Here is a 15,750-nt window from a genome sequence, read left to right on the forward strand (position 1 = left end):
AGCTCTCTTGGATATGGGAACAAGATATCATTGCATCACCCTGGAAACACTGCTAGAGATGTATATTGGTTGATCTTCATATTTATTCATTTATTTTTATTTTTGCAGTTTTTCTATTGCACGAACTTGGCCCAAAGACTTTGGAGCGCTTTACATGAGCATCCGATTACATTACACAAATTCAGATTTGTTTTTGAGGCATGGGGAGACTAAGTGATTTGTCCAAAATCGGTAGATTTTGAGCCAATGCCGGACATTAAAACGTGGTCTCTAGTTCCAAGGTCAGCAGCTTTAGCTTTTAGGCCACATCTCCTCTTAAGCGCACACTAAGTTATTACTGTCAGAAAAACTGAATTAACCTGACAAGATTTTTATCAGATTCCGAAAATTACATTTGTGTGTGTTAGGAGTTGCAGTTAGAGTGAGTCCATAGACCAGTAAAACGATGCATATACAATGTATATAAATGGAGGGAGTAACAGTTAGCACCTCTAATACAGCCATAAAACATGTTGCTATAAAAACTATTATGAGTCAGTGTTTAATTACAAAGCAAAGGTGTGATGATCAGTAACGATTCTACATGATGAGCGTATCCCTCCAGTCACTCCTTTGCTTCCTCAGTAGACCTTCGAGTTTCAGTATGTCTGACTGACCGAGCACAGCCTCTCCTGAGTTGACCTGAATCTTCCCTTTTGGGGATTGAGGAGAAGTGGGAAGGAGAGATGTAGACAATGGCCCTTAAGAGGAGGCCATATGGATCCTTTACTCACTACGTAGAGCTAAAAAGAGACGCAGGCAGTACTGGGTACATCATAAAAGCCTGCTTGGTGTACAGCATCCACTGCTTGTGCTGGGAGTTTAATAACTGCAAGACTTCAATGAAAATGTGTCCTACCTATTTGGCTTCTTTCACCTAAAGTTGTGCTTTGACAAAATTTGCATTTGGGTTGCTTTCTGTTGCCAAGTTTCACAGCGTGGTGAATTATCATTGTCGTGCTGTGTGTCACTTTAACATGATGTGTTTTTCTAGGGGCACGAATCTGGACATTAGGGCAGCGAGACAGAGAAACCAAATGGATGCAGATAACTACAAACACTGAAGCAGGGAGAAATCATACAGAACTACCCAATAAACCCACTGAAAAAAATCTTTCCAGCTCTCTTCTCTTTACCTCTCCTCCCCCAAGTAGCCCCTTTATGAGGCTCCCTAGGACACCCTACAGTAGACAAAAATCACTCTCTCAGAGAATATGAGACATTTTGTTTCTTGCTTGGAAATCCTGCTCATGAGCTGCTCACCTCAAGACCTGCCTTTAAGGACTCCCATCACCTTCTCTCCCTGATCGGCCTATTCTTCTTAGCTCTGTCACTCAGACCTTGAGCTATCTCTGCTTCACCTTCCTCTCTCCTCTTTTTTTTTAGTCCCGACTCTGTCCATCACCTCTAACGTGAGGTACACAGTCCAATACTCAAAACAAACTAAAGAGCGGACAGCAGCAAGATGCTTTGTTTATAGTAGATGCTGCATTTTGTAAATGCTGCATACCATATCTTAACCTTCAACTAAAACTGTCAGAGTGGTACCTTCTACTCCTATTCCTATCTGACGCTCCTGAACAGGACTCTAAAATGAAAAATGCAATTATTTTGCTTCACTGGGCCGAATCGTTGATTGACGAGGGCACACAGGTGAATGTGTACAGGTGCGAGCTTTGCCATTGCATCATTGGAACCCATTGGAGCATGGTGTTCTGTTTTTATGGAGGTGTGCCATGCCATTTTGAAACAGTGTTTATTGCTGTGGACACTTTGGGTGCCCACTTCCCTCCTTATTGAGCAGCACCTACATCTCTGCCAGAGCGAGTGGCAGCTTCACATGGTGTCAGCTCTTGTCCAGTGGCGTAGCCTGGGGAGTGCAGGGGGGGCCGGCCGCACCGGGCGCAACATCTGGGGGGGGGGGGGGTGCGCTCACGAGTGCTAAAATCCACGGGTTAGGGGGCGCAAATTACTTGCCTTGCTCCGGGTGCTGACAACCCACGCTACGCCACTGCTCTTGTCGCCCTTGCTTTGGTCCCAAGCATCAATACCAGCACAGGGTTCAGCCAACCCAAGTGCAGAGGCAGTAGAGTTAAGGAGGGACCAACTGATTGCGTATGGGTGAGTATCCTTGCAAATAGGATGATCTTCTCTGAAATACTGTACCACGCCATCTTAAGTGCAGCATCATAAAGAGAGTTTTTAAAAATGCTCATCAGAGAGAGATCTGCTTCTCAAGTGAATTGTCCTTTGCATACAAATCAAACCTTCTCATATTGCATCCTCAGTTGTAGACATTCTTTTCTCTACGCAGTCGTCTCGGATTGATGCAATCACAAAGTCCTGTACTGATGCTGAATTAATAGTACCTGCTGGCTCTATAACTACCTGTAGGAAGGGTTCTGTGTGCAGCCCAGTCGATTACATTATAATGTTTTGCTTAGTTTAATTAATTAATATATGTACACCAGAATTGAAAAGTGTGTATTTGAGACTAAAATATGTATATTTTCAGAACGTATAAGCTGATGTTTGGAGAAAAAAGGTTGCATTTCCAAATAGATTTAAAACTGATATTTAAATGATAAATCATGCAGCGTTGGGGAGTTACTAATATTATCAACTTGGTGCCAGGGGCATTGCAGCTGTTATGTATTACCCAAATAGTCGTGTATCACCACCTGCTGCCAGATGCTAAAACAACTTTTCTGGATAGGCAAAGTGCCCACTCCAGGTTAATCAGCTACTGCTTCTCTTCTCAGTTCTCTGAAATGTTTCTGAATGTTTCTAGTTCTTCAACTGTTCCCCACGGCAACATGACCTTGGTATTGAAAACACGAAATAAAAATTAATGAAATTTGCAACGGACATTGATCTATTAATTTGTTACATGGTATTGCATGGACATAGACTTCAGAATAGTCAAGCAATTTTACAGGTATGTACGAAATGATGTTCTATTTGAATTAAAATTACATTTTTCTCTTTAATCCTTTTCTTCTAGTTTTCTTTCTCAGTATCCTTTATTCGGGACTTGCCTTGCTATTTTCTTTGTGTTCAACTCATAAAGGAGGTTCCATAAATCAATACTTGCTTGTAATTCTAGGATATCTTGATTAAATTCACAAATAACCGCTGCATCTCATAAATGCTATGAGAGTGGATTCAACGAAAATATTTAAGGTCTTTAGTCTTTGTGTGTCAAAATAAACGTAGGCTAGCTGTCACTTGCCTTACCGGTGTCCTAGGGCATCCAGACTCCCTCAGGATGGTGTTCAATACTTCTCTTACTGGAAAACGCTTCCTTCTAGGATTTCATTTATTTCTGTTTTCCAGCAAAGAGGGAGAATAGTATGAAGGGATAAAGACAGACTAGTTGTCTTTTTAATGTACTTTTTAGTCTAGTTTGGCTTGAAATGTTCTTTCAGACAGACATGTAACATTTTTTGCGGAGAGATATTTCCCTTTGTAAAAAGTGTCCTGTGGTCCCGCATGTAGACGGAGGTATTTTCTGTTTTTGTATTTAATGGAAACATCGATGATTTTTTTTTTTTTTTAAGGTGGATGTTCCAGGGCAGGGTTTAGAAATAATTCGCCTTTAAAATAATTTTACGTGATATAATGAACAGTTTCTTCAGACTGCCTTTGACTTTTCATGCAAGAATTGCAATATTCATTCTCGGCTTGGCCTTCCTTCTCCTGTGAGTGCATTAGTAAAGCTATTTTTTTCCTTTTTTTATAGGCTGTGGCGTTACTCCCCGAAGATCTCAGACCTGGTCCTGACCTTCATGGAGTCTCCTGGGAAATGGTGATATGTGCTGCTTTTGTTGGAGTCTTTACTGTTTCCTTGTTTCTGTGCCAAGCCAGTAAAGCAGTAAGTATTTTTAAGCAGTGTGTCTGAAATAAGATGGGAAACTTGCAAAAAATGTGATTTATTTGATTACGTAGAGTAATGTTGAACTGACAGTCGATCATACTGCGCACTTTGATCCACAGATCAGCACCTAACTCAGGCTCTTCTCTACTCACAAATGGAGGAACGTGTACTAGTTTTTATTCCTGCAAGGGCAGAGTTACACATGATTAGCTCTTGCCAATTTGTTGAGTGTAACTGAGGGAGTAATCCTAATTAGCTAGTTCAGCTTTGAGGGGTAAAGATATGTTGAAGGATTGCCGTCCTGCAGAGCCGGACTGGGAACCCAAAGCAGTCCTATCAAAATTTGTCAGGCCAGCCCCTGCATGGTTCTTAGCGAGCGAGCCTGACCCATGCAAAGGGGGTTCTCAAACCAGTAATATTTGGGGAAAAATTGCAAAAATGATGCATCTTACAACGCATTGTTTTATTATTTATTCAAACCGCCGGCCTCTGCAGAGGTAAAAGGGAGCAAAAAGAACATACTGAATAATGTCACTCCATTGTCGTCTGTTTTGTAAGGTGAGTACGTTGGTGTTTATTCACCTTGATGTGCATATATCAGGTAATACTTTAAAACGGAGCCCATTTGTGAGTTTATAGCCTGAGATGGTGAGTACGTGTTTGTTTGTGAGTACTTATTTACCTATTCAGCAAGATGTGTACTTTTGTGCTTATTTACCGTGAGGTGCAAGCATCTGAATTATGCCCACATCAGGTGAGTACATGTGTGTGTTTTCAGTGAGAAGGTGAGTGTATGCATATTCTGCCAAGAGGACCTTGCTGCGCTCCCCTCTCCATGATGTGTCACTCCACCTGCTGTTCTCACAATCTTCACTCAGAGTGAGATACTCTCTAGCCCCCTCACAGTCTCTTAAGGAATATCTGTGGTGATATCAGAGTTTTAGGCGACCACTAACACAGTCAGAGAAGGAGGGTCTATTGATTGTGACATCAGAGTTTGGGAAGTTTCTGACATCTGGGGTTATAATCCCGCCTTCCAGACCCTCACAGTCTCACAAGGAGGATCTGTTGTGAGAAAAGGGGTGGGGGAGTTTCTAATACCTGAGGAAAGGACCGCCCTCCAGCCCCTCACAATCTCAGAAGGAGAGTCTGTCAATGGTAACCTTGGATGGTGACATCAGGGGGGCCCATCCGTCAGTCCCTCTGGTTCACTCGTGGGCTTTTAAAAAGAGGGAAGCCCCTGCACTGATACCAGCTCATGAGGGGATTGAGGCAGACAAATTTACAGTGAGTACGGATGTCTGACGGAACTGCTTACCGTGCGTAGGGTGCACAGAGTGGGCGGTAGTTGAAGAGCTTTGGAAAACAAAATTCTCAAAACTGCTTCGTTCAGTTCAAGGTGTGCTCTTTATTTATAAATCATCCTTTTTTTTATTCCATAAGTTATCCATCCGTCCTTCATCCTCTCTAGCCCATCCATTAATGCATCCATTCATCTATTCCTTTACATTGGAGACTATTGAGTCTCCAAAGAGGTTGAATTGAGGTTTTTGTAGAGAGTGATCCTACTGAAATCAGGAGAAGCTATTAATTTTCTGGAGTGCGAAGAAATTATGGGGTGGATGACCCCATTTAATTGTATGGGAAACATATGGCTTGTTGGTAAGGTGAACGATATTTCAAAGTGGGTGATGTCTTTCTAGCCAGTGTTATTTGAAAAGTGTGCCATCCATCCATCGTCAAGTAACCCTGGGTAGAAAGCACTGTGCTCTTAGGTACACTGCCGTAGCTCTCAGTTAATTTGGAGCACCCAGAGGAGGAAGTCCTACTCTTCTAGGTGCTGCATGGTTTCTTCAGGTCATTGCTGCTGACTTTGCACACAGTTGCATGGACACTTGCAGCCCAGTGCAAAGGAAAGGGACCATGCCACACTTCCTGCCGTTTAACCAGTTTTATTAGCTTAGCTTGCTGCCATTCTTCACCAAAAAAGCTAGATGTTGGCCATTGCCCCTAAGCATAGCATCCTCACCACATGACCCATGATCTCATTCAAATGAGAGAATGTCTTTGTCGGTGTGTCCCTGCATCATCTTACAGACACATCCCATAGCAAAAAGACTCTCGAACGAGTAAAAGGTGCCCAAGCTGGAGGTGTCTAATTATCATAAACCCATAGGATGTCATTTAGAAAGGTGTTCGGAACGTCCTACTGTCAAGCTAACGCATCTACCAAAGACCTCTTTTCAGTTTCCTGTTGAAGGGTCCCAGATGCAAAACAAATGCCCATGCTTCACTGAACAAATGAGTTCTGAAGAGCTGAATTAGCCAGACGAAAATCCTAAAGCCCAGCGAAACTCAAGCACTACAAAACTCTGAACTCAGCATACAAGGAAGTGATGCTAAAACTCAGATACTTTAAAATCACTTGTTAAATTAAAAAAAAAGCCTGTCTGCCGTGCTCCATACCGTCCATTTCAAAGCATGTTGGTGGTAGCAAAGTAAGCCATCAGTTGCCAGGACCATCAAATAATGCAACAAAATCTCAACCTCAGCATCTTACGTGTAGGCATCTTAGCTTCAGCCATTTAGCACTTCACAAAGCCACAAAGCCATCCTGGCATGTAAAAGTAGTTCCACCTACGGGTCTGTTATCGGCTGGTATGTGGGGCAAGAGTACAGTGGCGCTGCAAAATCCATCTTAGAACAACCAGAATGTGTATTCAAACCTGGTTACCCTTTTAGGTGATCAAAAGAGAAGAACACAATAGTGGCAATAGCCATTCCTCTTAAAAGCACTTCTTTGAAGCAAATCTTGCTGTTTCACATTGTTTTTGCATATATTAAATCAGTCCACATGTTCTGTAGGTTATCTGAGGCTTTACTAGTGATAAAGTAGGTGAGGTCGCCTGCACCCTGAAAGGTTTCAGGTTTATTTGACTTCAGCTGTTATTAAAACGTAGCAACGCGTTTCTTTATAACTTTAAACAAATTTTCAATAATTGATCTTTGCTAGGAATTCATGCATTTTTTTAACAACTGCGCCCTGATTATGAGTACCCAGGAGGGTGTGGTTGTATTTGCCTTCAACAATAAATTAAGACATCTTGGAGAGTGGAAATTATTGATCGGGATTTATGTAGCCCCTCTTATACGTTTTCCCCTAATAATGGGGTATAATCTTCGGATTTTGGTGCTTTCCACACTAAAATCTGCATGTCTCGATATGTTTGTCTGCTGAAGTTTAACAGCAGAAACTTCAAGGGTGCAGACTTTATCACACCCGATAATTGTCCGTTGTAAAACTGTGATCCTTGCACAAAATGGATTTTTGCAACGGATAATATTATCGAAGTCCTAGTGTCTGTAGTGCAGCCATAAATTCTCCTGTTTTCATTATTATTTTTTCTTATGTTTTCTGTGCAAACTCAATACAGTCGGAACGTACCTCCCAAATTACGTGTGCTGTGGTTGGCATCTGATGTTCTCATGCTGAGCCACTACTGCCAAATGTGGGGGCCCACAGTGGAAGAGGCTCTGTAGAACCCTCTATGGGGTGGTGAATATTGGGGTGTAGTGAGCACACACAACGCTGTTACTTTTCCTTTTAAATTGCTATTAACCACGGACACTGTGGAGTTCACATTACTACCAGGCTTTGGCTCAGTTTCTCTCAATTCTAGTAGCTGACAGGAAAGGAGGGGTATTAGGATTTCAATCAATCATAGCATTTGTAAAGCATAGCACTATTCCCCGTAAGGGTATCTGGGTGCTGTGTCTCAGTCGAAAAGCCACTTAATGAGTCTCCTTCTGAAGTCCACTAGGGAGGGAGCTGTTTGGAGGTAGAGGGGCAGGCTGTTCCAGGACTTGGCTGCTGTGAAGGAGAAGAAGCAGCCCCCGCTGCGATAAATGCAGGGGGCGGGGAGGCGAGGTTTAGCAAGGCAGAGCGTAGTTGTCTTGCTGGAACGTAAAAGCTCAGTAGATGGTTGATATAGGACGGCTCTAGGTTGTGGAGAACCTTGTATGCGAGTGTGAGAATTTTAAATTGCCAACTATTCTGGACTGGGAGCCAGTGGAAGTTCCTGAGGTGTGGGGTACAGCTTGAGTGCTTGTGGAGGTTGACGATGAGTCTGGCTGCGGTGTTCTGTAGAGTCTGGAGTATATTAAGTAGCTGGGAAGACACTCTTGCATAGAGAGCGTTGCCATAGCGGAGGCGGCTGGTGACCGGGGAGTGTGTGACTGTCGTTCTGGTGTTGGTAGGGACCCTTTTCAAGATTCTGATGAGCATATGGAGGATTTAGGAGCAGGAGGAGGCAACTGAATTTACTTGTTGATTACTGGACAGTTGGCAGTCGAGGATGACGCCGAGGTTTCTTTTGTGGTCTGATGGAGAGGGCATTGTTCTGAGTTCTGCTGGCCAACAGCTGTGGTCCCATACAGAGGTGTTCGTTCCAGAGATCAGGGCTTCCGTTTTGTCAGTGTTTAGATTGAGGCAGCTGTTTTTCATCCGTGTTGCTATGTTGGTCATGGCATTTAGAAGTTGGCTTTGGCATTGTGGGCGTCTGCGGTGGCTAAGAGGATTAGTTGAGTGTCATTGGTGTAAGAGACTTTATTGAGTCCGTAGGATATGACAGTGTCTGCCAGGAGGTGATATAGATGTTGAACAGAGTTGGGCTGAGGGAGGATCCTTGAGGTACACCACAGGTGATGTTCTTGGGTGTAGAAGGGAAGGGAGGAAGGCGGATGCTCTGCTTGCGGCCTGAGAGGAAAGAAACAACCCACTTAAGAGCATTTTGTTGAATGCCTATGTTGTGGAGTCTGTTGAGGAGAGTGTAGTGGGAGACTGTATCAAACGTTGCGGAGAGGTCCAAAAGGATCAGAGATGCCGACTTTCCTCAGTCGATGAGGAGCCTAGTGTCAACTGTGGCAGCAATCAGTGCAGTCTCTGTGCTGTGGTTGACCTGGAATCCAGATTGTGAAATGTCGAGAAGGTGGTTTTGTTTGAGGTAGTCGGTGAGATGTTGGTTGATGGCTTTCTCGAGCACTTTAATGTCATTGGGATCAGTGGAGGGTTTCTTTAGGATGGGTCTGATCTCTGTGTGCCTCTATTCATCCAGGAAGGTTGCCATGGTGATGGAGGTGTTGAGGATGCATGTTAATTCCGTTCTTATAGTGTTGGCTTTGAGGTTGAAAAGCCGGTGGGGGCACGGGTTGGTGCCCTGGAGGGGATGGATGACATGATGGCTGCGGTGGTCAGTGGGGTAATCGAGGACCAGGAAGACATTGTGTGGCTGGTGTTCGCTGCTTGAGAGATATTGTCTAAGCTGGTGGAGGGTCGAGATAGTTGTATATGGTGGTGGTCTTGCTGTGGAAGTAGTCTGAGAGGGTGTCACAGAGTTCCTGGGATGGGTGGAGGTTGGTATCTGTGGCTATCGGGTTAGAGAATTCCTTTATGATTCTGAAGAGTTCTTTTGTGTGGTTCAGTGCAGTGTCGACGTGGGCAGTGATTGCTGCTGTTTTTGCTATCTTGATGTGGTGGTGATAGTTGTTGAGAGCTTCCTTGTAGGTGGCTCTGTCGGAGGGGTCCTTGGTTAAGGGCCAATGTTTCTTGAAAGGGATTTCAGAGCAAATATTTACCTTATTACAAAAATGTTACTTTTATCTTCATTGGACTGATCCTTGCAATAAGGGAAGCATTGTTAATGTAATTTATATCGTCTTTCATCAACAGCTTTCATAAGCTTTGTAGTCTTTGGTGGGTTTTCTTACAGATAGAATGCCTACAGCCCCAGCACATTCTGAAGCCACATGATCGCATTGCAGAGAGGACTTGTGTCGTGGATTATGTCTAAGAATGTACAGATGAGATTCAGTTGGTTAGTGGGGCGATATCAGGCTTAGGGATAGTCTGATACCCTTTAGAACTGTATAGCTGCTTCTTTGATCCAGCTCGCTGTAACAGATTGTGTCATATGATGATCACTTGAATTTTTCTTCCATGTCCAGTGATATTCAGGAACACATTTATTAGAACTTTTTAGATGATGTAGCAGAAAAGGATGCTGAATTGGTGTGCAAAGTGAAAGCCCCTATGCTCAAAAACATCTTGGCTCTGTGTCTGCTTTGTTGCCTAGAACTGCTTGGGCTCTGTCAACCTTAGTTGGAGGATGGTGACTTATGAGAAAGGCCTGCTGGTTGTTGAGTGTGATGGGAGTACAGAGGGCTGTGTTCTGACCAGTGATCTTCTTCCTGGAGCTACCTCCGAGATCATGACGACAGAGATTTGTAGAAGGCAGAGGAAGCTAATGTGGGATTGCAAGAAAGAGTGTGTACTTCTTGCATTACTGAGTGGCTATGTCAGCTCTGGTCTTGGCTGCTGTAAAAGGAGGTAAGCTGGGAGGACCCATAAGCAGTCAGCTGTGGGGCGAAACAAAATTAATGGATACTTTTTCCTGGAGTAGGTCTTTTTGTTGTCTTTTCGGAGTATTTTATTTGCAAATTGTTCTTGATTTGTTAAAGAATTGCTGATCACTTTCTGATCTGTGCTGATTTCTGAGCTATTGTGCTGAAGCAGTCCAGTCATTGCAACTACTAAGATAATTCTGCTTTCTAGTCTGTATTGATTAATGACTTTTTTTAACCAGTTGCTTTGTCAGATTCCTGGAAAATTACTTATGGAACTTTTTTTAGGCAACACTTTGCGGGGTTATTTATAGATTAATTTAGCTTAGTCCTGGAATGTTGATGATAATCCCAGTTAATCATTAACTAAGAGACCGAAATGTCAACATGCTTCTACTACCTTCCACTGAAAGTACTCCAATTGGACTTATTCCACCTTCATTTTCATAAGCAAAGGATTTTACATTGACAGAAGTAGATCAGCGTTAAACTGACTTTTGTTGAATTGTATCTTGCAGGACACTCTCGAGGTCTCTGAATGTTGTGTACTAGAACACACGCACCCCCATGATCAGTTGAATTGGAATTAAGTCGTGTAATTTTAGTTATGTGTTCATTGTTTTTTCCTTCAAAGTAATTGTAATTAGTAAAACTACTCTTTTCACATGTACACCTCTGATAGATTTTTCTTTTTTTCTGCCTGTTAAGTTCACATCCAATTGCAACCAAAATTGAATGAGTGATCCATGACTAAGGCCTACATTATGACTTTGGCGGTAAGTACCGCCTACCACTGCGGCGACGGCCACCAAAAGACTGCCACCGCGGCTAACATCCGTCCGCCAAATAATAACCACAGCTGGACTTCCACCACAAGAAGGGCAGAAATCCGGCTGTGGCCATGCTGGCAGATGGCGTTAAGGTGGCGCTGCTACCACCAGCAGAGCCACGCCAGTAGACCGCCGCCAGCCTTATTATGAAAAATAATACGGCCTGGCGGTGTTCTGCTGGTGGTAGCAGCTTCACGTCCCCTGCCGGAAGACCCCCTGGATCCAGTTAAGTTGGGTTTCTGACAGGGGAGAGGGTGGGGGGTGTTGTGTGTGTGTGTGTGTGTGTGTGCGGGTGTGTGCATGAGTGTGTGTGTGAATACGAATGTATGTGTAGTGTTGTTTGCATGTGTGTATGCATGTGTGAGAATGTATGTAAGTATGGATATGTGAATACGTGTCTTCGTGTCAGTGTGAATGTGGTGCGGTGTCCATGAATGAATGGATGCATGCGTGTATGCCTGTGTGAGTGGATGTGTGTATTTGTGGTGCATGTCTGTGTGTGTGTGTAGGAGGTTAGGGGATTGGAAGGGGGGGAGCGTGGATGGAGGGGGAGATCTGGGGAATTGTTGGGGGGAGGGTGCCTCCTATCAGTGACCAGGAAGGAATTCCCTGTCACTGAAATGACCTACCGTCATGGTTTTTGAAAACCATGGTGGTAGGCAGTGTCAAAATGCCTGAGGCAGAACAATAGTGGCAGCCGGGCTGGAGATTTTTATCTCCAGCCCGGCGGCTGCTACCGCCATGGCGGTCTGAGTGGTACATCACCAATGTCATAATGTGGAGGTATGTACCGCCAGCCTGTTGGCGGTACCACTGCCATATTACCACTGACCGCCGTGGTCAAAATGACCCCCTAAGTGTGTTGTTTGTATGTATTGTTTTGAATGATCCCCTTTTTGCACTTTTTGTGTTTGCTTTAGATACAGACTTAAGCTCACAAGGGGTTTTTGGGTTGCTCCTTTTCTATTTATCTTGTTTTTTTCTCTGCCACAACATCGTATAAGTGTCCCAGTTCCTGCAATCCTACGGACTTGTGAACATTTCACCACAATACATAACTGTGCACAGTTGTATGTTCCACGGCGATATCTCTGAACGTTTAGTATTATTCTCCCGTCCCAGATTACACCATGTACCTTTTGGTTTTCTTGCCGCACTTCAATGTTTTATTTGGAACAGCGACTTTTTTGTTTAGTTTTTTTGGTGGTTGACTGCCAACTGTATTTAAACACATGCTTTCGTGGTCCACCATCTTTGTTTTCTTTTTATGAGGAGAAGGAGTGTCCTCTCTTGCCTTCACTCTTTATTTCTTTCTTCACGGTGCTTCCCAGTAAACCTGCCCCCTCTCCCTCCCACCGTTACCCCTGACATTTTGCAGCTAGTAAATGCCACTGGCAGCAAAACCTCTCAAAATGTTTGTCATAGTGGACTGCACTGCAGGAAGATCCATGCCTGTGCTGTTTCAGTGCTACTAAATTTCTGTAGTTGGTGTGGGAAATGTAGAACTGGGCTACAACCTGTGTTGTACATTGCAGAGCTCTGTGACTGAACTCCCATTACTATGCACAATACTTTACTTTTCGGTGGAGCTTGGCAGCGCTGTCTGCAAGACATGTTGTATTGAAAATGGGCTTTTAACCACACCTCTCTTGACATTCGTTCTTTGTTGTGCTGGTCTTAAATGCTTCATTTTTATTGGTGCTTTTTGCTAAATGGCCTCCTTTGCGTGCTACGTTCCCTCAAAGGGGATTTCACTAGGAGAGCATTTTTGTTGGTCATCAGACTACGTCACGCTTCCTCCTGTTACAGTGTGTGATGGCCCCTCCTTCCGTTTATTTTCGGTTTTGCCTTTAATCTCAGCCGCAGTCATTTCTCCTCTTGGTGCTTTGCTTCACGTTCAAATGAATGTTTCTCACCTATGCAGTTCTTTATTCTCTGCGTTTCTTGCAGGAATGTGTAATGTTTTCTCTATATAGGGGTGTGTTTTCTCTCACCGTGTGAGTGATCTCTCTCAGGTCTTCCTTCTGTGGAAATGTAATGTTTTCTGTGGGATTGTTCTTTCCCATTAGAATTTTTTTTACTCTCTATAGGAATGTTGTAATGATCACCCCTATCCTCAGCGTGCCCTCGGGTTGGTCTTCCTTTCTCTGTAGGAACGTTCTATCTGTTGTCATAAGGGAAGGCCCTTTCTGTGAGCTTATGTTCCCAGTCTTTCTCTCTCATCTCCTCCCTGTCTACAAGACCGGTTCAGGCCGCTTCTTCCGAGCAGTCCTGATTTTCTCCATCCACAGATGATTACAGTGTTTTTCAGTAGTGAATGGGATTCTGGTTTGAAAAGCTTTACTTATATTCTTTGAGTTTTCAAGCTTGTTACAATTTTCACAAACTGCACTTTTCCCGCTGCTCACGGTTTACCCCGTGTTTTTTTAACTGCGGTACAGGAATGAACATGTATCTTCTGTTCTTCTTGTAATCAGCTGACCCCCGCAGTGTCTGACTAGTCTCTGTTCTGGGACACTGACCAATAAAGATGTATTCACATAGATGAATGTTGCATCCAGCGATGGACATGCAGTTGCCTCCTGGAGATGTATTCATACAGATGAATTTTGCAGCCAGTGATGCACCTGCAGTCACCTGCTGGACATATATTCATCCAGATTAGTTTTGCAGCTATTGATGCACACACAGTCGCCTTCTGGCCTAATTTGTGTGTAAACCCTAGCTAGAGTGATCTGTGTACAGCTCCTGGCCACAGTGTCAGCGATGCACATGCAGTCCCTGCTTAGACCCGTTTACATATGATCCTGAGTTGAAGTGATTTATGTGCCCTTCCAAGCTAGAGTGATCTGGATGTAGTCCTTCGCTAGTGTGGTTTCCATGCAGTCTGTGGCTAGAGTGATCTTTGTACTAATGCCTGGCCACTGCAGCAGAGATATGCATGCAGTCCTTGGTTAGACCGATTTACATGTTACATGTGATCACATGTTTATGTGATTTATGTGGAATTCCCTCCACCCATTATATTTTGCATGGTTTACCTGCAGTCCCTAGTTAGAGCTATCTTTAGCTTGTGATTTACATGCCCCAACAACTCGCAAGATTTTCATACAACCCATAACTAAAACACTTTACATGTAATTTTTAACTAGAGTGATTTACATGCTATCTCCGCTAGAATGATACAGCTTCATTTGCTAAATGGAGTGATTTACATGTAGTCCCTGCACTACTTGCAATGCTTAGTTTGCAACCTACATGAAACTCCTACTCCAGGGATATGCATGACAAACTTACCTAGCGTAAAATGCGTGGAATCCACAGACTAGCTGGTGAGATTCACCCCATTTAACACGATTTACATGCAGTCTCAAGCTAGAGTGCTTTACTTGTAGCCTCTGGAATTCCAAGCTGAATCACATGCAATCCAGAGGTTGAGTGTGTTGCACTCAATCCCCCACTAGTGGCTTGCATGCAGTTGATCGCTCCATAAACCTAAAAACTCTTCCCTTTAATATAATCAACATGCATTCCATAGCTAGAGTGATTTGCTTCCATTCCTTGCTAGAGAGAATTCCATGGAATCGCTAGCGAGACTGATTTCCACACAGCTGAATGATATGCATGTAATTCCTAAGCTACAGAGATCCTCATGCACCCCCTGTGTGGTATGATCTGCTTGCAAGCCGTAGCTAGAGGAATCTTCATTTCAGGCTTGGGGTGATGGACATGCAAACCCTTACTAGACCTTATAATTATGACAACTTTTGTTGGTATACGAGGAGTAGCAACTGTAGCTAGAAAAACGGGCATGCCATTCCCAGTTACAGTTAATTGCATTCTAACTTTATCTAGAGTACTGGCTGTGCTGTCCATAGGCAGTGATGTAGGTGCCAAATCTAGATTGTGGGATCTACATGCAAATCCTAGAGAGAAATAAATACTTGCCAACCCTCACTGGCTTGTCAGTGCACTTTTGTTATTGGCTGCTCCTGATGGATGATCTCTGATATCTGTGCCCTGTATTTGTTAAACCTGGATCATTAAGTTGACACAGGCCACATGAGATCCACTTCAGGTCTGAGACTTATATTGGATTAATTCTGTGGGAGGACTAACTGATTTGCAAGCTCCCATCACCTGTGCATATAGATTTCTCCTACACCTAGTGATCTAACTGTCCCATTTTCTAGGTTTCACCATTAGGGTCCAGGCCAGGCGTAATTGGTCATACATGCTACATAAACCAAACAAGCAATAGCTCTGATGTTCGCCTTTTGCTTTTGTCAATGGTTGTTTTATTTTGTCAAGAATTTTGCAAAACTTTTACTGTAGCTACCAGTCCCTAATCTATGTAAAAAATGTCTAAAAGCAGTCTCTCTGTCAGTGAAGTTAACCAATAGCTGAAGTGGGCTGAACCATTGTCTGATGCTGTATGCCGTAATGGGTGGAGGGAAAATGTGAATGACATAACAGCAGACCAGTAGTCAAAGAGGGCTGGCTGAAAGCCCCTGTAAGTAAGTACTTATTCATTTAATTTCAGCGAAATCAAAAGGTCTTTGCTAAAGACATACCAAAAAATGGCAGACTGCAGTTGAATACTTC

General features: G+C 43.5%; 1 protein-coding gene across 5 annotated transcripts in view; it reads left to right on the forward strand.

The window, feature by feature from the left end:
- MIA2 (MIA SH3 domain ER export factor 2) overlaps positions 1–15,750 on the forward strand; it is a 551,575-nt gene that overhangs the window by 169,210 nt on the left and 366,615 nt on the right. For all 5 annotated transcript variants that reach the window (XM_069208615.1, XM_069208616.1, XM_069208617.1 and 2 more), the window contains one exon: positions 3,782–3,913. In XM_069208615.1, the coding sequence (XP_069064716.1) occupies positions 3,782–3,913 (132 nt within the window). The remainder of the gene's footprint in view (positions 1–3,781; positions 3,914–15,750) is intronic.

The sequence above is a fragment of the Pleurodeles waltl genome, chromosome 9 (assembly GCF_031143425.1).
Source record: "Pleurodeles waltl isolate 20211129_DDA chromosome 9, aPleWal1.hap1.20221129, whole genome shotgun sequence".
In the NCBI taxonomy this organism is placed as follows: domain Eukaryota; kingdom Metazoa; phylum Chordata; class Amphibia; order Caudata; family Salamandridae; genus Pleurodeles; species Pleurodeles waltl.